At 39.7% G+C, this 22,680-nt stretch overlaps 1 protein-coding gene and 1 pseudogene across 2 annotated transcripts in view; one reads left to right on the plus strand and one right to left on the minus strand.

The window, feature by feature from the left end:
• The first annotated feature begins 8,256 nt into the window (after nt 1-8,256).
• LOC149314527 (U2 spliceosomal RNA) lies at nt 8,257-8,425 on the plus strand (annotated as a pseudogene).
• Nucleotides 8,426-10,497: 2,072 nt separating this feature from the next.
• BBOX1 (gamma-butyrobetaine hydroxylase 1) overlaps nt 10,498-22,680 on the minus strand; it is a 54,006-nt gene continuing 41,823 nt past the window's right edge. For both annotated transcript variants that reach the window (XM_089521332.1, XM_089521331.1), the window contains exons 5-8: nt 19,613-19,718; nt 15,950-16,146; nt 14,719-14,885; nt 10,498-13,805 (exon numbers count right to left, since the gene is read on the minus strand). In XM_089521332.1, the coding sequence (XP_089377458.1) occupies nt 13,645-13,805; nt 14,719-14,885; nt 15,950-16,146; nt 19,613-19,718 (631 nt within the window). In that variant the 3' untranslated portion in view covers nt 10,498-13,644. The remainder of the gene's footprint in view (nt 13,806-14,718; nt 14,886-15,949; nt 16,147-19,612; nt 19,719-22,680) is intronic.

Genomic DNA, 22,680 nt, shown 5'->3' on the forward strand with positions numbered 1-22,680 from the left:
AAATCAGGACACTATGCTGTTAGTGACTTTATTGTTGTTAAGTGCTTTCAAGTTCGCTTCTAGTTAAGGTGAGTCTATAAATGAGAAACCTCCAAGTGTGCCAGTCCTCAACCGCACAGGTCTTGCAAACTCAGGGCTGCAGCTTCCTTGATCAAGTCCATCATTACTGAATTAAAGTAATTACCTTTTTGGATAGGCACAGGGGGTTGTTCTCTTGCCCTTGTGTTCAGTACCAAAACTTCTCATACTGGACAGCATCTATTCCTGGAAAGGACTGCTGCCGCTGCTATTTTTTACTAGTGGGAAGTGTGGCATGGGTGCAGGGTCATGGTGAGGAAATTCATATTGTGCACATCCAACTGCTCTGAACTGCTGAGGGAAGGAAACGGTGGGTGCAGTCCACTGAGATGTCAAAATAAGTATATTGTTAAAATAATAATTACTATCTGAACAGCATATAATCAAGGTATACAGAACTTTTTATAAAAATAACTTTCTTGATACCTTTGTATATCATGCTTATACTTTAGCAAACCAGAAGATGCAAAATGCAGGTGATATGCATTTTATTAGGCTGAGCATTGCTGCGTTTTCTAAACAGATTATATAATTCAAAGATATAGTCATGTTAGTCTGTTTAATCAGTATGTGGAGAGATTTTGTAGCATCTTTAAGACTAAGGCCTGAAACAGACAGGGGCGGCTTCTGGCTGCTCCAGGGGTATGGTGTTTATGTTGAAACAATGGAATTGAAAAGCCCAAAATAAAAGATACTATAAATAATCTTTCTCTCTATGTGCTTAAAATGTAACAAATGTGTATAACAAAAATATTCAAAACTAATATATACAAAAGATACAAAATGAACTATGGTAATAATAGCAAATGGAATAACACAAAATAGCAAGAACATCAAATAATATAAACTACATTGAAGCAGGTAACACAAGCTATCTCCCTCCTCAATGTGACATCCCTTCAAGTATTTAAGCAGGGCTATCATATCACCTCTTAACCTTCTCTTCTCCAGGCTAAACATCCCCAGCTCCCTAAATCATTCCCCATACAGCATGGTTTCCAGACCCTTCACCATTTTAGTCGCCCTCCTTTGGACACGTTCCAGTTTCTCCACATCCTTTTTAAATTATGGTGCCCAGAACTGGACACAATATTCCAGGTGGGGCCTGACCAAAGCAGAATACGGTGGCACTATTACTTCTCTTGATCTAGACCAGGGGTAGGCAACCTTTTTGAGCCGGGGGCCGGGTTGCTGTCCCTCAGGCAACTGGGGGGCCGAAGCCAAAAAATAAATAATTAAATTTTTAAATAAAAATTTAAATAAATAAATAAACTGGGAAAAATGTAGGACAAAATTTTCAAATGGTGGACACTTTTTTAAAAAAAAGTGGAGGACACACGAAAAAATTTGCTGAGTTTTTAAAAAATGTTAATATAAATGCATGTTTCTGAGGCTTCTATAGACAATTGACCCTCCGCGCGAGAGGCCAAAGGCCCCGGCGGCAATCAGTGGCAGGACTGGGCTGGGGCCGGTCCCAAGGCCTCACCGGGCCGCATCCGGCCCGCGGGCCGCAGGTTGCCTACCCCTGATCTAGACACTATACTTTTATTGATGCAGCCTAAAATTGCATTGGCCTTTTTAGCTGCCGCATCACACTGCTGACTCATTTTCAACTTATGGTCTACTTGGACTCCTAGATCCCTTTCACATGTAGTCTTGTTCAGCCATGTGTCCCCCATCCTATATCTACACCATTCCCTTCATCTGCCAAGCTGGTAATTTTATCAAAGGCCCTTTACAAATGGGCACCCAAGTACATACTTTTTAGATGCCCCAACCCTAGTACAAACAGAGTATGTACAAAATGGCAGCGCCCTGTCCACATGGGTGCTGCTATTATGACATCACAGCCGCACCACCTCCAAACGGAGTGGCATGGACGGGTGCCTGTGGCGCCCTTTCCGCGGCTCCGGAAGGAGCTCCATTTTGGAGCTCCTTCCTGGGTTTGTGTCGCCTTTACACAGCTGCACCAGTGACACAAAGGAGAAAGGGGACAAGTGGCCCCTTTCTCCCTTTCCCCGCCGTGTCGGGGTGCTATTCAACATCTTTATCAATGACCTGGATGACAGAATTGGGAGCATACTTATCAAATTTGCAGATGACACCAAATTAGGAGGAATAGCTAATACCCCAGAGGACAGGATCAAGATTCAAAATGACCTGAATAGACTAGAAAGCTGGGCCAAAGCTAACAAAATGAAATTCAACACAGAGAAATGTAAGGTATTGCACTTAGGGAGGAAAAATAAAATGCACAGATATAGGATGGGTGACACCTGGTTGAATGAAACTACGTGTGAAAGGGATCTAGGAGTCCAAGTAGACCACAAGTTGAACATGAGTGAACAGTGTGATGCGGCAGCTAAAAAGGCCAATGCTATTTTAGGCTGCATCAATAGAAGTATAGTGTCTAGATCAAGAGAAGTAATAGTGCCACTGTATTCTGCTCTGGTCAGGCCCCACCTAGAATATTGTGTCCAGTTCTGGGCACCACAATTCAGAAAGGACATTGAGAAACTGGAGCGTGTCCAAAGGAGGGCGACAAAAATGGTGAAGGGTCTGGAAACCATGCCCTATGAAGAACGACTTAGGGAGCTGGGGATGTTTAGCCTGGAGAAAAGAAGGTTAAGAGGTGATATGATAGCCCTGTTTAAATATTTGAAAGGATGTCATATTGAGGAGGGAGCAAGCTTGTTCTCTGCTGCTCCAGAGAACAGGACCCGGAACAATGGATGCAAGCTACAGGAAAAGAGATTCCACCTGAACATTAGGAGGAACTTCCTGACAGTAAGGGCTGTTCGACAGTGGAATGCACTCCCTCGGAGGGTGATAGAGTCTCCTTCCTTGGAGGTCTTTAAACAGAGGCTGGATGGCCATCTGTCAGGGATGCTTTGAATTGGATTTCCTGCATGGCAGGGGGTTGGACTGGATGGCCCTAGTGGTCTCTTCCAACTCTATGATTCTATGATTCTATGATCCTTCCCTGTGGCCTGGAAAAACAGAGGATCAGGGCCTTGGGGCTGCCACTGTGGCAGCTGAGGCCCTGATCCATCAGGGAAAGGGGCGGGTACAGGATATGCCCCAAAGGGGTGGTCTGTAAACCACCAAAGAAAGAGATCAGATTTGTCTGGCATGACTTGTTTCTCTGAAACCCATGTTGACTTTTTGTGATTATGGCATTGCCATCTGGATGTTCACAGACTCTCTATTTAATGATCTGCTCCAGAATCTTTCCTAATATTGATGTCAGACTAACTGGAGGATAATTGTTGGGATCCTCTTTCCCCCCGCTTTTTGGAGATGGAGACAATATTTGCCCTCCTCCAGTCTGCTGGGACTTCTCCTGTTCTCCAGTTCTCAAAAATTATTGCCAATGGCTCCGATATTACATTTGCTAGCTCTTTACTTATTCTGTGCTGAAATTCCCCTATTCTGTCCTCTGCTCCATTTTCTTCATGTTGAGCACCCTTTGCCTTTTCTGAGAAGACTGAAGCAAAGAAGGTGTTGAGTAATTCCACCTTTTCTTTACAAATGCATTTTCACCTAATTTGGCCTATGGATAGTGGTTTACTTTTGTTGTGGAACTTGTATAGTAATGACCACTTTTCCTCAAGAAAAGCCAGAGCTACAAAAGGTGGCTGCTTTCAATGGAGGAATTAGAACCCTTGCAAAGAATATGTTTAGTAGCTTATGTGGTTAAAATGTGGTAATAATGCCAATTCCCATGTTTGATCTCTATATAGGCTAATTGTGTATGTATGTCTGTGTGTTTTAATTAGGGTTGCCATATTGAAAAGAGGAGAAGGTTTCTGTATTTTTAGTTGCTGTATAGAAGAGGAAATTTCAGCAGACGTCACTTGCTACCTGGTTGCATGACTGGCAACACCTAGGGAAACCCCCTGTTCTGCACAAGCACTAAAAGTACAGGAGCCCTCTTTTTAAACAGAGGATGGATGGTAATCTTTCAGTAGTGCTTTGATTGTGTGTTCCTGCATGGTGGAGGTTTGGACTGGACAGCCGTTGTGGTCTCTTCCAACTCTATGATTCTATGATTCACTTTTCAGTATGGCAAAACTAGTTTTGATCTTTGTTTTTGAGCATACATATTTTTTTCTGTGTTAAAATATTCAAAAGGAATGCCTAGGAATAGAAAACAGATAACAACTTTAGAAGATAATTTTGAAAACATTTGGAATAAAATGCACAATTAGGTGAGTGAAATATTAAAAGAGGAGAGTTTATCATGGTGTTAAGTGGATGAAAATTTGAGGTAATAGTTCCAGATTCAATCATGTGCTTTCACAATGCTACACTTGTGAAGGAGTGGTGTGTAACTAGCTGGTCCAAGATACTAAGATTCCAGTTGGCGTGAACTAAAATACCCACACTTTATTATAATCATGCCATAGAGAATAAAATGGATATGCAATATGTCAATGAGACATGTAAATCAGTTCAATGAAATAATAAACTATTGGTATCAGGTATGTTGAGACTCCCCACCCCACCCTCCCAAGACACTCCCAAAATTTCCTCAGCCAACTCAGTCCCTTTATTTTTCTCTTTTCAGTTATGGAAAAGATTGTGTGTGCAATCTGAGCCACTGTTCCTCTGCTGGTAAATGAATGATGTTGTTTCCCTGTTGTCTAGTGTTTTTTTTTTTACTTTCTAGACAAGAAGACAAAGATAACTCTAAAGGTAGAAAAAGTTATCAAGAGACACTGAAGGAGAAACAGAAAGAAATATGAAAAGTTGTGTGTGAAGTATTTACATACTTGTGAATTGTTTAACCTTTCAGATAATACCCTCTGAACAGAGGAATGCATAAGGGAGAAACTTCAAATATGACAACAAACATGTGCAAACTCATTTGTGAGTGCACACTTATAAATTGTTAATAGGTCACAAACTCCTATCTAGTTGTGAGCCCAGTTAAGTAAATTCTTAAGAATAATTGACATGAATGATGGTAGAAAAATACATGAACATATTTTTACATCAGAGAGTTGCAATGTGGTGTGGATTTATTACAGTGTTTTACAGTATGTGGATTATACTTGCCATCCTTACAGAGTTGCTTTAGCATTTAGAAAAGTCATATTTAAATGCTCACTGTAGCATCTGGCCTGGCACCCTTTTAGTGAGATATACAGGCATAACTGACAGTTACACCTGCATACTGAACCTTTTGGTTGCTGTGGAAGGAAGAATTCACAACCCCTCCCCTGCAGGACCCACCTCCCTTCTGTGGCTCCCCTAACAGTGGCCATTGGACAACAGGGGGCACTGGGGAAGCATCTTACTATTTTCCTACCATCAGACACAGAAGTGATCCTTCAGAGGACTCCAGGAGGCCCTGGAGAATGCCTTCATCATTGTTCATCCAGCTATAGGTAAATATTTAGGCACAACAGAAAGTCTGCTGGAGACTTTTAAAGCCCCTCCCAAGTATCATCCTGTATTGGTGGCACTGGGTGCCAGTTGGGTATTTGTAACATGGGATCATAGCTTAAGTCACATGATACCCTCAGTTGTATTGATTCTAATCATGTATTCTAGAGCACTAGATTTGGGACTTATGCCACCCAGCTCCACAACAGTAATGAAATTGGAATTAACCACAGCATAGGATACTCCACCATGTCCATATTGCCCAAATGGTACACAGTCTATTTACAGTCCAATTACAGCTGGAATTTACCAACTTTCTGGAGCTTGAGTGAGGATAGTAGTGGTTCTTACCACAGTATGTTAAACTGAATGGTGTTTTGTTGATGGAAGATTTGGTTCTTCTTATCATGAAAGCTAAACTTTAGTTTGCAATCCAGCTTCTGTAAAGTAGGTAAAGGTGGTAGTGTCACCGAGAAAATCTCATAGATAAGATGAGGTCTCAAGCCTAGCTGGAAGCGACATCAAGGAGCAAAGGGTTTAAGGGGAAGGAGGCTGGAAGAAGGCCTCAATGTAAACTAGAAAAAAAGATGGGAGGATATATGGATAATAATTATTGGGAAGAAGTACAAGTAAGACAAGAAGGAAACATTCTTAGTTCTAAGACAGCTTGCTGCATTTAAGCTGAAGAGTATTCTATGCAAAGGCAGTTCTACAAAGGGTATTTTGGGAAAATATATTTGTAAAGTTATTGCAAATTTCTGGTGCTTTGCACCACATATTATATTTTTGGCTGAAATCCTGTTGGCATCATGTATGCTGCAGCTACATTTCTTCCATGTTTGTTTATATTTTTAAGGGTGTTATGCAATTGACATTATGTTTACAGTTGTACATAGAATAGCACATTTTGGGATGGTGTGAAACTATGGTTCAGGGCCTTTCATGTACCACTTGATTCAGGGAGACTGTTGAAACAGCCACTGTGTAGTCAGCACTGCACAATGGGATAATAAGCATTCACAGGGGCAGCTGCACAATCAGCTGAACAATGCTAGTGTTCAACAGAAGGGTGGTGTTGCATAAAAAACCACTTAGGCTGCATCTGCACTGTAGAAATAATGCTGTTTGACACTGCTTTAACTGTCATGACTCAATGCTGTGGAATTCTGGGATTTGTAATTTTGTGAACTATTTAGCCTTATCTGTCAGAGAGCTCTGCTGCCACAACAAACTACAAATCCCAGAATTCCATAGCATTGAGCCATGGCATTTAAAGTGTTGTCAAATTGCATTATTTGTACAATGCAGATGCAGCCTTTACTTAGATTAGTGTTTTTCCAAATCAGGTAAGAATAATCAAGCTTTTTTGTGCTCTGGATAGACCAGATCCTTTCCTTTCTGGGTACATTTTCTCCATTAGACCACTAGATGGAAACCCTTCCCTTTTTTTCCCTTTTTCCCCTCAGAAAAAGCTTTTATCAGATATGCTTTTGGCAACGAACCGGAAGTTGAGAGGTTTTTGATGGGGTGTATATATGCGAGCTATACATTTTCTCTTCTCTCTGATGTGCTTTGAAAAGGGTTTTAAATAATTTTAATTCTATGGTTGCTTTAACATGATAATCTGTTTAATTTGCTTTAGAATAACTCACTATATTTTTAGCTGTATTGTGTAACAACTTGCCTTGAATCCCAGTATTGGGGAAAAAATAAGTTATAAAAGTTATAAATAAAAGGAAAAAAGAATGAATAATGTCATTTAGGAGCCACAACTGTAACAAAATCAGAGTCTAGTCCACTGCTGTCAAAAGTTCTGGGGCTTATACTGTGGTGCACACAAATTATTCCAAATTTTTGCCCTGGAAAGGAAACTGTGTTGAGAAATAGGAGTTGCTGTTCTTAGTATGGTAACTTTGAATTATTTCCACTGAAGTAAATGCGATCATTGTCCTAATCATTATACATATTGGCATGATAGATCTAGGCTGCAGAGTGGAAGCAGGATCACCATTGTAGGAGAACAGCACAAGAGGAGAAAAGCTTTGGATTAGAAATGCTGCAAGAGCAAATGGGGTAGAATCATTCCTCTGCCTTTATTCTGTAACCAGTATTATTCTCAAGGAAGAGTAATAGAAAATGGGCAGAATCCTGCATGACAATGACATATTATGTAGTACTGTAATTATAGTGTAAGTCAGTGTGGTGTGGTGGCTTGAATACGGGACTATGATTTGTATCCTGGCTCGGCCATGTAAAATCACTGGGGCAAGTCACACACTCTCAGCTTCAGAGGATTGCAATGGCAAACCTCCTCTGAAGAAACCTGCCAAGAAAACTCCATGATAGGTTTACCTTAGGGTTGCCACAAATTGAAAATGACTTGAAGGCACACAACAGCAACAAGTAACTATGATGCTATGAAGTTCAGACAGATCCCCCTCAGGCCAATTACTGGTAAGCAGCTGCTGGGATTGATGGGGGTGTTTCCCTGTCAGTTGTGAAGTGTCTGCCTGACAGTCCCACCGTTGCTTATGAGTGATCTCCGGTGTGACAGACAGAAAAAAAGGTCTGTCACAAATGATCACGGGACAGTGAGTGGAAACGTCAGGTAATCACTTCTCAAGTGACAGAGAAATGGACCCCCTGTCAATCCCTCTGTGTGTGTGTCTGTCTGGTGCTGCATAATACATAATGGTCATACAGCAGTCTGCTGATTTTCTATTACTCTTCCTTGAGAATAGTACTGGTTACAGAATAAAGGAAGTGGAATGATTCCTAGATCCATTTATTGCTTCTCGGCCTTTTGGCTAAGATCAAGTGTAGTATCCTAGATCCATTTGCTCTTGCAGCAAACAGTTTAGTGTTTTTTCCCTGGTCTCTACATAGTCCTAAACTAAGGCCTATGTAGAGATCAACATGTAGCAGTTAAGAATATGCAGCAGTAGGTTAAGTATTTGTAACTGCTCCACAGGATTCTGGCCACCATCTGTGTATGAAGATTTATATTTCAATTAAAATAGAGTTTGCCAAATAAAGACTGCATTCAAACATGGCATTTCACATCCAGAGAAGCTTCAGTAGGACCCAGCTTCTCTTCCTCTGGTTTATTGTGCTCCCTTCAGCATATGGATGGAAAAAATATTTTAAAAATTGAAAATGCGAAAAAACATGTCTTTCAAATGTTGAGAAAACCTGACAACAACAATCAGCGTTTTCTGCTCAGAAAAATGATGCTTCTATACAGAAATATTATTTCCTTTAAAGAAAAAGATGTTGACAGCACAGAAAACGGGGAACTTTTTCTTTGCAGACAACAATATCTATATAGAGAAATAGTTTTCTGGGCAGAAAATTTTGTTTCCTGCATAGAAAATGTTCTTATGTGTAAATTTGGCACAGAATAAGGCCTGTGAGTGGACTTTGAAAACAGTGTTTTTTAAAAAATATTTTCCTATAGCAGAAAGAAAATTGATTGCTGTTTCCTTCAAGAAAAAACTCAGTGCAGAACTACATCCCTACTCCAGCAAAGCATATAATTTGCTCTCTCTTCATATTTCTGCTAAGATCTTCCCAACATACACACACCAATATTGCCCCAACTATCCCTTTGTTGTTCTTGGTCAATCCCTTGTCTTTCCACTAATCCTCTATATCAGACCATCCATGTGACTAATGGCATTTAAATATGCTATATCTGCTCTGAGTCAAGTTGCTAATTGGGTAAATTAGCCTTCCAATTATATCCATGTTATTTTAAGGGCTTCTTGCATGAGGACAGATTCATCTTGCTGCGATGTCTAGTCAACTGTAATCCTGTTTTGATTTTGTATTGGGTGATGATCTTTGCACCATGCCATTCTAGGTGGCTTTATAGCATCTGTTAGGACTTTAGACTGGCATGTTACTTTCAGCTCTCTTTTCTCTCTGCCAGTATCTATGCCTTGCTTGCTGCCTCTACAGTTAGTAGTTATGCCAGGTCAGATGAGAGAAATTCAGACCTGTTCAGACAAGAGTGCAGCTCTGTCTGTTGAAACACTCTCTTTAAACTTTTGCAAAGAAAGATGCAGACCTGCAACCTGTGACTCCATTTCACAACACCTCAGAAATCCCTGTTGGTGGTGTTGTCTGACTTTTAATGCGAGTTTTTGAGGGACACTCTCAGTCACTGCACCATGAATTACAATTTTTTGTTATTTCCTTCAAGTCATTTTTGAGTTATGACATCTCTAAGGCAAACCTGCCATGGGGGGGGGGGGGGGTTCTGGGGCTGACAGTGTGTTACTCACCCAAGATCACCCAGTGGGTTTCCATGGCTGAACAGGGAAATGAATGCTGATCTCCATAGTGTAGAGTCCAATACTCAAACTACTATACCACACTGGTTCCAATATTTACATTGTCTTACGTCTGGCTTATGACATTGTAAATACTGAATACAATGCCAGCCAATTGTTTTTTTAATAATGTCATTGGTTTCATTGTATTTATATATCTTGCTGTGAGCCACCTTGAGTTCCAGGTTGAGAAAGTGGTGGAATATAAACAGATGGTTACATGAACAGATTATTCAACCTAGGCTTTCTTCGGCAATTTGAATGACAAATTGAATTGAGGGCAAAAGTAATCATAATGCAATGGGCAATATTTGCTGCCAATGGTGCATGAAGCTGTTTTGTAGCATTTGGAGAAAGAGTCCTGCTGCAATATTATTGGTAAGACCCACTGTAAAGGAGCATCAGTAGATGAATGAATTCTTGTAGCAGAAGATACACTGCTTAAAGCATCCTCTTTGTATGGGTCAGAATATCTCTTTGTATAGCCTCATAGCTTTCTAATTAGACAAATCTTATCTTCAAGGCACATATTGGAAACCTTTTGAGGATTACCTATGAAGAACTCTCTCCTTCCGCTGTTATCTTCAATCTGGCATCTGTGTAAGACATTACGGTAGTAGGAAATGGGGTTTGCAAGCAGGCAAGAGTCCAACTGGTTAATTGGTTCCAAAACTGGATTTTATTAATGCATGAACACATGAAACAAAGTTTTCTCTAGGTACATAGTTGAAAGGAGAAAATGTTTGCCAGAATAAAGTGGCTATTTCAAATGGAAGGATTTTGGTGGAAAACACCAAGCATAATAAACATAAGAAACTGGACTTCAAGCTAAATGAGTAAGACCATTGGATTTCTGGTTTAATTCAGAAACATCAGAAACTGTTCAAGTTTTTGGACAGAAAAGAAAGCATTAAAGGATCAAGTCGCAATTAAAAGCCAGTGTTGATGATATGTCACATCAGCTTCTGCTGTATTATATCAAACTCTCATGTGGTGCCAAAATTCAAAGCAGAAAGAGAAAGGCACTATTTAATATTGCTCAGAGATGAACCTACATTTTCAAATCCAGGTTGGGATACAACGTGTACCTGACATTTCATCTAGATGAAAAGGAAAAAAAATCCAAATATATCTTAAAGATCACACACACGATGTTCATATTGGCCTGGCCTTATGCCAGCAATGGGAATCTTTATTTTGTCCAATGGCCAGATTATCAATTTGGCAACTTCCCAGTGGCTCCACACCAGCAGTGGGTGTTGTTACTCCATAAACACACACACACATACACACATCACCACCACCACCATCCAGAGCTTTTCTGTACCTTGAGAAGGCAAGCTGAGATCCTACCTCACCCCAGAGATTCCCAATCCTTGCTTCACACTTATGGTGGATATAATGCACCAATGCTTAGCTGCCAAATGTAGTCCATTAGTTTCAGATAGGTTCAGTTAGCATTCTGTCAGGCTGCAGTAGAAGGACTGAGGGAAAACAGGAGTGTTTCATTCATACCCATCTCCAAATCTTTCCATTACAGCTGGTTATAAGACCTGGTACATAATTTAAAGTTGGCAGTGAATGTGCTTGTTTTCCTCTACCCTCCTCAGCCCCAATTTCTTTTCTATCCTTTCTATCATCCTGTCAGCATGGACTGGACTTTCTGTTTACAGATCTTATGTAAGTCATGTTCAGAGCTTTTTGGACTGAAGGATGGGGCAAAAAATACTTCATGTAAATAAATTATTGAAATTAATGGGAGATGTGCAGCATTAATACCTGTGGGATAGCAATTGATTTCCATTTTCATATTCAACAGGACTGAGTGAAAATGCTTAACCCCAACCAATCCTGCCATTTATTTATTGGTGGTAAAAGCTGAAAGAAGGGCATTTCATCTACGTTTTTGGGGGAGGGGAGGGATTTTAATACTAGTGGTGGCAGTACTTCATCTTTCACCTTCTACATCATCATCTAGGATACCAAGAGAATTTCTTTTGCCTAACCAAATTCAAGTCCTAGCAAGCACTAACAGTGGTGAAGAATGTTGGGAGTTGCATTCCAATGGCATTTGGAGGGCTGCATGATTCCCACTCCTATTTGGAACCTGCGTGGATCTAATTAGAGCTAACAAAATCAAATAGGACTTACTACCAGATAAGTATGTAGAAGTAGAAATCATGTAGTCCTCCAGGTTTTGTTGGATTGCAACTGTCAATATTCCTTACCATTGGTTGTGCTGGCTAGGATTACTAGAACATGTACTCCAGAAACATCTGAAAGGCTGTCTGATCCCCATTCCTGAAGGATTAGCAGCAATACCCTGCATACAAGAAATTACTTTCAAGTTCTGTTTCTTACCTAGAGAGACCAATGGAAGCCATGCATTTAGTAATATTAGTCCTTTTCTACAGCATGTAATAAACATTTATTTATGTATTATTCATTTATGTAATTCATTTTTTTCCAAAAAAAGAAGTGATGGCTTCTTTCAGTATATCCTTTAGTTTTCTGTTAGAAGGTATGCTGCTGCAAATGTAGCATACAAATGGGAATAGTCACCCATTGCTACTTGAAAAATATAAACAGAGGTCGTTGTATTATTGTTATTATCTTTACAATTTTGATTGTCTTTTTATCCATGAAGCAGCTTACTATAACAACAACAACAAAAAGAACATCTGAAACAGCTGTCCCTAACCTGTTGCCTTGCAGATGTTTTCAACTCCCATGATCCATCACCACTGAACATGTAAGCTGGACCTGATAGGAGTTGTAGGCTGCATTTACACTGCAGAATTAATACAGTTTGACAGCGCTTTAACTGCCATGGGAAATGCCATGGAATTCTGGGATTGTAGTTTTGTGAGCTGTTTAGCCTTCTTTGTCAGAGAGCTCTGCTGCCACAACAACCTACAAAACCCAGGATTCCCTAGCACGGCTCCGTGGCAGTTAAAATAGTGACAAACTGCATTAATTCTGCAGTGTGGCAGCAGCCATAGTCTCAAATATCAAGAGGCCACCAGTTGGAGAATGATATTCTAAAACAATCCAAGAAATAACAACAGTGGTAAAAACAAAACTAGCCCAATAAAATATTTTAAAAGCAGGAAAAAAAAATCACATAACCACAGGAGAACAGTGACCAGGTTTATATCCACCAAAGGCTCACAAAATTCCCTCCTCCTGGAAAACAAGCAGCAATATATCCCTGAAGATTAAACAGGGCACAGTGTGAACTGTTGTCTTCTTGATGTTGACTTGCAACTTCCATTGGACCTAGTCAGAAGACCCAATGGTGAAGGGTGATAAATGTTTATCCATTTATTATTTTTTATATCCTGCCATATATTCAAGCATTTCAGGGCAGTGTACGATAAAATCAATTAAAAATAATAAACAACAGTTGCAGATCAATAACATCTGGAAGGTTATACCTTCCTTGTACCAGGAATAGAACATTCTACAAGAGCAGAGACCAAAAATGCCCAGTTGTTCTCATTTTTTTGCCACCATACTTGCGAAAACATAGCCTTTCAAATGGATTCTAAGATGCTGCAAATCTTTCACCATTATGTTTTAATGGCTATCCTTATTGTTTGTTGGCAACAATTCCCTGGAAAACTATGAGAGCTGCTCAGCTTCTAGCTAGCACTATGTGCTACTGTGGTCAAAATCCATGTTATTCAGAGGTTAGTCAGGTTTTCAACAGAATTGATACAACAATGTCAGCCAGTAATTCCCTAAAGACACTGGAAACATACTAAATCCATTGGTGTCTGTGGGAGAACCATCCATCCTCTACACAGTGTGAAAGGTTCCAGTAGTCCAACCTTGAAGATTACTTTCTGCTGAGAACATTCTTCCGCAGGATTCGGAGCCTTGACATTACCACATCCCAATCTGCATAAGCTCCTTCAAGGTGACGAGATATTTCTGTCCCTGCCTGGTAACTCTGCCGACCATGAAGTAAGCGCCAGTTGTCAAACACCACTATTTCACCTACAAAGAGTGGTAGATACAAATACAGCTGTCAGAAAAGTGACGAACCAGGAGGCCTTACTGAGACAACATTTTGAGTTACTAAATTTCAGTGAGATCTAGCATGGTGTAGTGGTTTGAGTGAACCATGGAGACCAGAGTTTAAATCCCCACTAAGCCATGGCAACCAACTGGGTAAACCTGAGTAGATTATACTCTCTTAGGCTCAGAGGAAGGCAGAGGCAAACCTCATCTGTGATAAGTTTGTCTTATGGTTGCGATAAACTGGAAATGAGTTGAAGGCACAAAGCAGCAACAACCATTTCAATAAGGTAACGGTTAACTAGAAACTGTTTTGGTATATCACAGCCAGAACTTACTGAAGATATTTGGACTAGTGTTCCCAGAATCCCTTTGTCCTAGCCATAGTTGCTGGGGGATTCTGGGAGTTACAGTCCAAACCAATAATGTTTCCAAGCTCTGCCCACAACATATGGTGAGATGAAGATAAATCAAGCTCTTATCAAGAGTAGACGAACATGTGTTCCATTCATGCAATGCAGCCATATGATGGGATTAATATTTTTGTAGTGCTGAACTGGAATTGTTTTGGCAAAGACTTTGTGTAGTTTTTCAAGTATGGCCTTTGTTAGTAAGCATCTGGATTTTCCAGTGGATGGCATCAAGAAAACTTTCTTCAGGATCCTCTGTGCAAATCTACCATGATATGGTAAACCGACTGAAAAAATCTATTAAAATTCAGAATCTATTTCCAGAAAAATTTGGCAGAAAGAAAAAGTTCCAATCTGACCCCACCCCTGCAAAGAGTACTGACAAGAAGACACAAAATAGTTGTTGTTCTTGTTAATGAAAGCCCTTTGATTCATGTACACAGTTGTTAATAAAAGCAAAGGTAAACAGTTTATTTATTTACCTGGTTTCATTTTGTAGGTATATTTGTTATCAGCACTGTTCAGCAGATTAACATACTCCTTGAGAGCAGCATAAAATGGTTTCACTTTTTCAGCAGGTACGTCAAATATAGTGTCTCTGGTTGCATTATTAAAGTTGATACGAATCACTTGGCCCTTTTCATCTACACTGTTGAGAAATGGAGAGAGCAAACTTATCTTCAAAGTCAAGCCTTTTACCAGTTTTTGAGTAAGAAGAAAATAATTTCCCCTCTTGAAACTTATTTGACAGCAGTCTTTTAATACTAAAACAGATAAGTGCTTATCAAATCCACACATTTCTTCAGAAATGGGACTTAAGAATTAGAGGTCCAAAATTTCAAAGATGGGAGGAAACAAAAACTGTCAAGGTGTATCTATTCAGGAAATGGGGTCTGATGGCCAAAACACGCTGCAGAAATAATTCAGTTCAAGACTGCTTTAACTGTCCTGGCTCAGTGCTAGGGAAGCCTGGGAATTGTAGTTTATTGTGGCACCAGAGCAATCTGACAGAAAAGGCTAAATGTTTCACAAAACTACAGTTCCCAGAATTCCCTAACATTGAGCCAGGGCAGTTAAAGCAGTCTCTAATTGGATTATTTCTGCAGTGTATTTTGAAACTGCTGATTTGATTCTTAAAAGTCTGAATATATTCACCCACATTTGTGGCACTGAATTAGGGTTGCAACTGTTCTTTTTCTGATTGATTGCTCGCCTATTCTATTTGCCAGTGTAGACACCTGAGAATTTTATTTGGCATATTTTTATAGCTAAAATTTTCCAAAAATGTCTAAAATTAATCTTGAGTCAGACTTGAACTGCTTTTTCTTCTTCTTCTTTTTTTAAAATGCAAATATTGGAAAAATAGAAACTGACAAATTGTGCAAACCTAAAACAGGGCTTCCTCCAAAGCAGTCCTTCATTATATTGGAATGCTTTTCTAAGAACTCCATGAATAAGAAGCAAAATTTAATAAAGATAAATTTGTTATTGAAGAAAAAACAACAAAAAAGTGTATAAATCTAACAGCACATATATTTTTAAAAAGCTATTTCCCCCCTTGTCCACAAGATGGCAGGCATAGATCTGCCACTTTGGTTATTTACATAGTTTAAAAGGGTATCCTTTGTCAGTAATTCAGGATTAGACAGCTAGACATTGCTATTAGCACAAGATAAACTGATACTACTGGTCAGATCTGCGATTGTTACTTACTCTATAATTCTTTGTTTGGATTGCATAGAGAAATCACAGTAATCGACTCCAACATCTGTAAAATCTACAAAGGTGGAGGTTAGGATTTGAAAGGCCTGAGGATTTACTTCCTTAAGCTTATTAGCTGCATGAAATCCATCCACAACTTCACTCTCCCCTCCAGTAGGAGTTTGCTTTATGCAATGCAGAAACTGAATCTGTAACAAATTAATGGCAGGTCATAACAGGAACCAGTCTAGATGCATCATCAAATCATTGGTGTGCTATTTTTCTCTACAAGCTTTAAAAACTTTCACTCCAGGTTTCAATTTTTAGCCTACACAGCTCTGTTACAAAGCTACACTAAGTCTTGAGAATAGAATGATGATGGCGATGGCTTGACTCAACAGTCACTTAAACCTAATGAATAGAAGTACTACTCAACTGGCTAATGGTTATAAAACATGAATGAAAGTGCACTGACTCAGGAATAAAGTATCCATAGTGCAAACTGTTTCTCTCTGAGCATTTTCTGGCAGAAGAGAGGCAATTTCCATGCAATAAATAGCTAATTTGGATAATGAAAAGAACTGCTGATGGTCACTATACAGATGCCCGAGACGGCGTTTGCAGTTATTCCATCAAATGGTAATTGTTTTCAGAGAATTCCAATTAGCCTAATTAACACTGAGATATTTGGCTAGCTTTTCCCTCTTGGGATGCTCAATGTGTCAGAGCATATGACAACTGCCACGATCCCTAGTCAGGAGATCAAGGCTCTTGTCTGGCACATCTGGAGGTTGCCATGTTTGGGAAGGCTATAGTAGGCATTTACGTTGAAAAAACTGTGTGTGTGTGTGTGCATCCTGAAGTACTAAATCTTTGGGGAATACATTTCTTTGAGTCATGTGACAAAATAATTGCTCCTCTAGCCTAGATGTGGGCAATGGGCATCTCATATATGAGATGGATTTCCTGAGACAATATATGTCAGTTTGTCTTTCTTTTTTAACCTTACAACAACATCCAGAGTAATATCTCCTATTTCTACTACAAGCTCATGTTATACTAGCCCCACAGAACTCTGCTTAATATAGATACCAAACATTCCTAAAATATATACTTTTACTGCAGTGCATGGCTGCCCAATCACAATTTCTTGAGCACCATTTACCTAAGGAAGGCACTGATGGAAAAAGAGATCCCTGTGCATTCTGTTCTCCGTATTACCTACACTTGACCCATAACACATAACAGCCGTTTGAAGGGCTGTTGGAATTTGGAAAGATTAAGAGTCCTCAAAGTCATGATCAGATTCATTTATACATCTCCACTTCTCAGTGCTGAAGTCTGTGTTTGTGTTGTTCACTGCCTCGATCCCCAAAACGGAAGAGGTGGAATATAAATAATAATAATAATAATAATAATAATAATAATAATAATAATATCTGGGGGAAAGGTATGCTTTGTCTATTTGACAATGGTGATGAAAGACTGTGTGAGTGTGTGTGTCTGCTTATGAAGGAGGAGGCTGTATATGTATGTACATGCATGTTTCAGTGTGAGGGGCCTCTATTTTGTATACTTTGATATTTAATAGCATTAATGGCCACTTGCTATGCCTAGACTGAAAGATGCTGATCACTCCTCTTCTCAAAGGACTAGGTAGCCAAGGAGTCGGAAAAACCAGTTCCTTTTTGTGCCCTCGAAGGGGCGCCATAGCCACCGCCACACAGCATGATGACGCCCCTTTGGTGCTGCGCCAGAGGTGTGTCATCGTGGCACACACCGTGTAGACTGGTGCATGCCACAATGGTGCCTTGCCGGCAGCAGTAGGACTTGGAGTATGCAGATGCTCAGCCCCCACCCCACCCACAGGCTGGCCAGTCTGTACAGGGCCTAAGTGATTTGTTTTAGCATGAGGTTTGGTGGCTTTCAACACACTATTTCAGATGCACTGATGGAGAACAAAATTAATGCATCGTTTGAGCACTGGACTACAACTCTGGCGACCAGGGTTTCAATCTGTGCTCTGCCATGGAAATCCTATGGGTAACCTTTGGCAAGTCACATCCTCAGAGGAAGGCAAGAAGACTCCATGATAATTTAGGGTTGCTGTAAATCAGAAATAATATAAAGGCACACAGCAACAATTATTGTGAGAATGGAATCAGAGTGTAATGGTATACAGAATGATGCACCTTGTGACACTGGCCATAAACCTCCAAAACAACTGGGTAAGATGATACTAGCCAGTATCTTTGTATTTTTGGATGTCACTTTTTGCTATTCTTTGTGAAATGTCTTGGTAAAACTGCAAAAGCTATAATAAACTAGGTACAGTTAAAGACAAACATGTAATGGGAACATGTAGAGAGCAGATTGCTTCCAAAATGTTTTTTTAAACTATTTTTATTTCCTACAAGCATTTTGGTATTGAAAAGATTGTGAATAACATATGGCAGAGTGTGAGTCTTGGCACAAATGTGATGGTGAGCTAAGTTGCATTTGTTTCCAATTTGAGGAATACCCCTCCATTCCCATGCCATATCCACTTGTATAGAATCAAAATGAATTTTCAAGGTAGCACATTAGTCTGAAAGATTTGCTGGCACCCATTTAGCAGCACATGATGCTGGTCTGCTCAGTTCATTAATAATATGATCGCTACAGATCATGAGAGCCTTGAGCAAAAGTTTCCTACAGCATCTGGACTAACCACATTAATCTCCTGCCTTTGCAAATGCAGGCAGAATGGCAGAAATACTGTCACCAGTGTCAGAAGTTCAGTAGCTTATTAAAGCATTATACTGAAATACATTTTCATGTTCGCGCTTCTCAAGAAATGGCTTCCTATAAGGAAGTCTTTCTGAGCGAGTTTGAGGGCTTTCCTGTACTTGCTGCATACCCATAGATATGTGCAGAGTTCAGTTTGATGTATGCATAACTAACCTGGAGGGTCCACATCAGACTTCTCCAATCTCATGCTCACCATATGTTTTTCACTACATTGTGCCCGCACCATACACAGGTGTGCTATACATGGCTTTCAGCTTACGCTGATGATATGGATGGGAGGAACCAATGGCGTGTACGCCTGTGCTGCACACACTGTACCACACCACATGCACAAGCCCCATTGTTTTTAATGGGGTTAGAGCATACACATTTTTTCCCCTTACGCGGGGTGTGTGGGTTCAGAACACATCCCCTGCAGAAGGGAAGGGTCCATTGTATAACCCTTATCATCTTTGACCAAGTTTACTAGAATGGATGGAGGTTGTATTCCAAAACATATGGACCTTAGCATGTTGAAGGGTGGTTTACATGAAGAACAATGTGAAATCCGTGTAATTTCTACCCACATTTTATGTATGACGCTTTTCTGCTAAATCTTCGATCACATGCATTTGCTATGTAGCTGTGGGACCTGATAAGTATGTATGTAAGAGACTGCTCTTGAGAGTTCCACTTAAGACTGAATTGTTAAAAAGATTAAACAAGATTAATTTTAAAAAGTATTAGATTCTCTCCTCAGCTTGCAGGATAAGAATAGATACATGCTTTCAATCACCAGACATTTGTATTGCACATAATTTTTTTTTAAAAAAACTATAAGAATGTTACTCCCATCTCCCCCCCACCCCGCATTTTTTTCTTTCCTTCCAGTTTGCTTTGTCTTACCCCAGGTGGAAATTGAAGAACAGGGTAATCAGTATGAAAACTTAGCTTCTCAGTAGTATATGCCACATTGTTAGCATCTACTTTGTCCTGTACTTGCCAAGTAGGTCTTCATAATTAGCAAGAAATAAAACAGAGAAATAGAAAAATTAAAACAGGCTGCCTATAAAACTCCAGATACAAGAGTATTACAACCACTGACTGTTCATAAAATTAATACCCATCTGAGTCACAGGCCTCCCACTGTTCTACGCTCTGTTTTAGAACTAGTGAAACAAAAATAATGACTTGTAATGAAAACAACTTTGGTAAAATACATAGTTTCAAATATTATTTAATAAATAAAGAGGACGGGGCCAAAGCTCAGCAATAGACCATATGCTTTATATTCCAAACACCCCAGGTTTATTCCCTGGCATCTACAAGAAAGATTAAGAAAGGCTCTTTTCTGAATCCCTGGAGTGAGTGCTTGATGTACTAGCTGTCCTGGAGATTTTGAAGACTGCAGACTAGGACCTCAGGAGGGCATCAGGTTGAAGAAGACTACACTTGTGAGCACTTGTGATTCAACAGATTCAATTGGGGTCCCCTGTTTTTACTATTTCAGTTAAACTGCAATTTTCATGTAGTTTAGACATCAAAGGTTCTTTCATGAAAACAAATTTCACTCTTACCTTTCCTATTAAAAACCAGCGCCTAACTTATGTCCCTACTTCCTTTCGTATTTTTCAAGATGAATGAGCTAACATAAAGAAGAGTGCCATGTTGACAATAGAAACAAATTATGTACTGTAAAATGGTTGAAATACAAGGGCATACAGAGTACAATACATTGCAATGCAGTCAAAATACGCTACAAGTGACAAAAAAGGGAGCAGAAGCCAAGGCTGAAAAACACATGCTCCAGTTTGAATAAAATCACTGTTAATGGAACTCAATGAAAGCATAATATATGGTTCAGGCACTGGTATGGGAAATGATTTTATTAAGTTGGATCCTGGACACGCCTTTGCTCAAAGAGGGTTCTTCAGGGTGATTTTCAGGGAACCTTCCCTTTTGCCCCATACTTGACTTCATCCAGGAGGACCTTAGGACCTTCTATGCAGCATGTTCATGTGTCAAAGGGCTCCTCCAGATTGGTCAATGGGTCAAATGTCAGCTATTTCACATCTTTGAATCCATTGGTTCATGTTCTAGTCTGTGGAGCAGTGGAAAGTGAGCTTCCTCCTAGTTAAGAATATATTTAGAAAAAATAATTCATCTGTGTGCACATCAGTTTTTGTTGTCTTTTAATTGCCAAAGAAGGGCTATGCCATGAGATTCAAGAACTCTGCTACTATGGTTAGTGGGTTGTTGACAGGTATGGATTTACTGGCCCACTTGTTGAATCTTCCCAGATTCTTCCCCAGTACTCTGTTGGCAATTCAGCTGCTGGACCTTTCAGACAATCATCATGGCTAAGGTTGTAATGTGGAACTGCTTCTTTTAGCCTCACCAGGATTAGAAGGCTATTCAGACGAAACAAGGAGACAACTTTATTGGGTAAAAAATGCATTTCTGTCTCCCACCCTGACGAACCATATTTTGAACAGAATGGAAGCCCTGAGCTCATACATAAACTATATTGAAGTGTCAAGGTTTCAAAGTCACTACAGCAAAGTGCATGTACTGGGAAAATTCCATCAACAAGATTGACAGAAGTTTTCACTATAGGCTAGGCATCAGTTGGTCATGTACAGGCTCTTTAAAGGTAAACAACCATTCTTCAGTCCTTGCTAAGTAAACTCAGGGCCTTGGTTTCAAGGGAAGATGATATACCATGTGGCTTCAATGTCAGCTTGTTCTTCTAGAAGAAATTTCCTAGGACCCAGATATACAATTAAAAAGAGATGCAAGCATTTTTCTGGGTTAGCCCATGCAAAGCCATGTTAGGTTCCACTTCGAGTGCCCAAAATGCTACTACCACATACTGTGTAGTAACATGGTTGGCATTCGACCCTCACCTGAGGGGTTCTTAGAGGGAAAGGACCTGACTTGCCTTGCCTTGCCAGCCATGCCATTCTCCTTATCAGCCAAATGAATGAATGAATGAATGAATGAATAAATAAACATTATTCTTATACCCTGCCTTTCTGCTGCAGCAATCAAGGTGGCTTACATGACTACAATATATTGGAATAATACATACTCTCAATAAATAAACTGACCTCCCCCCCTCCTTTATGAATGAAACTCTCACTGGGTCGTTTTGTGGACTTATTTGTTAATGACACTATAACTGGCTCCTGATTTATTTCCAGATGATATTCCAAAGGTTGGTTATGATACAAAAATATCTCTGACATGAGACTAAGCCATATTCTCTCAGCTCCCCCACCATGTTTAGTGAGGATGTGAGGAAGGACTTTATCAGTGTCTGCTTCAAGCCTCTGGAGATTACTGCTGAGAGCCACTAGGCAGGCCCTCTTTCTGTTAGAAGGCAAAGACCTTTAAAAAAAAAAACCCAGACAAGTCTTTGGCATTTAAATTGGGTAGCTGCTAAAAGTATTTTAACTGGCTCAGTGCTTCTTTTTTATTTATGTGTTTTTAATTATGTCTCAATCCAATTTTTATTTCATCGTTATTACTCTGAGCTGCCTTGAGTGCCCTTTTTTTGGCAGACAGGCAGGATATAAATGAAATAAAATAAATACATAAAAGCAATGGAACTAGTATAAACAAACCAGGGAACTGTGACATGGCAGGTCCTAAACCAAAAAGAACTCAGTGGTATGGGCCCTTTCTGTGTGCCTCTGCAACCAATATACTTCAGTTCTGTTCATCTTTTCAAATGAAAATCTTCAGGCAGCCATTTGCTTCTATGTCTGCTCACATAAGGAGAAAGCAAGAGCAGGCTACCTGAACAATTTGTAGATGTGTATAAACACTCAGCATATGTATGTGTGACAAACCACACCTGAACAACAACAATAAAACTGTAACAAAAACAAATAGAAATTGAACTAACAGAAAAGAACTTGGGAGGAAAAATGAGGCTCGGAAAAAGGGTTCAATGAAAAGACAAAACATCT

Source organism: Sceloporus occidentalis, unplaced genomic scaffold (genome assembly GCF_023333645.1).
Source record: "Sceloporus occidentalis isolate IW3139 unplaced genomic scaffold, rSceOcc1.0.p SCAF_4, whole genome shotgun sequence".
Classification (NCBI taxonomy): Eukaryota; Metazoa; Chordata; class Lepidosauria; order Squamata; family Phrynosomatidae; genus Sceloporus; species Sceloporus occidentalis.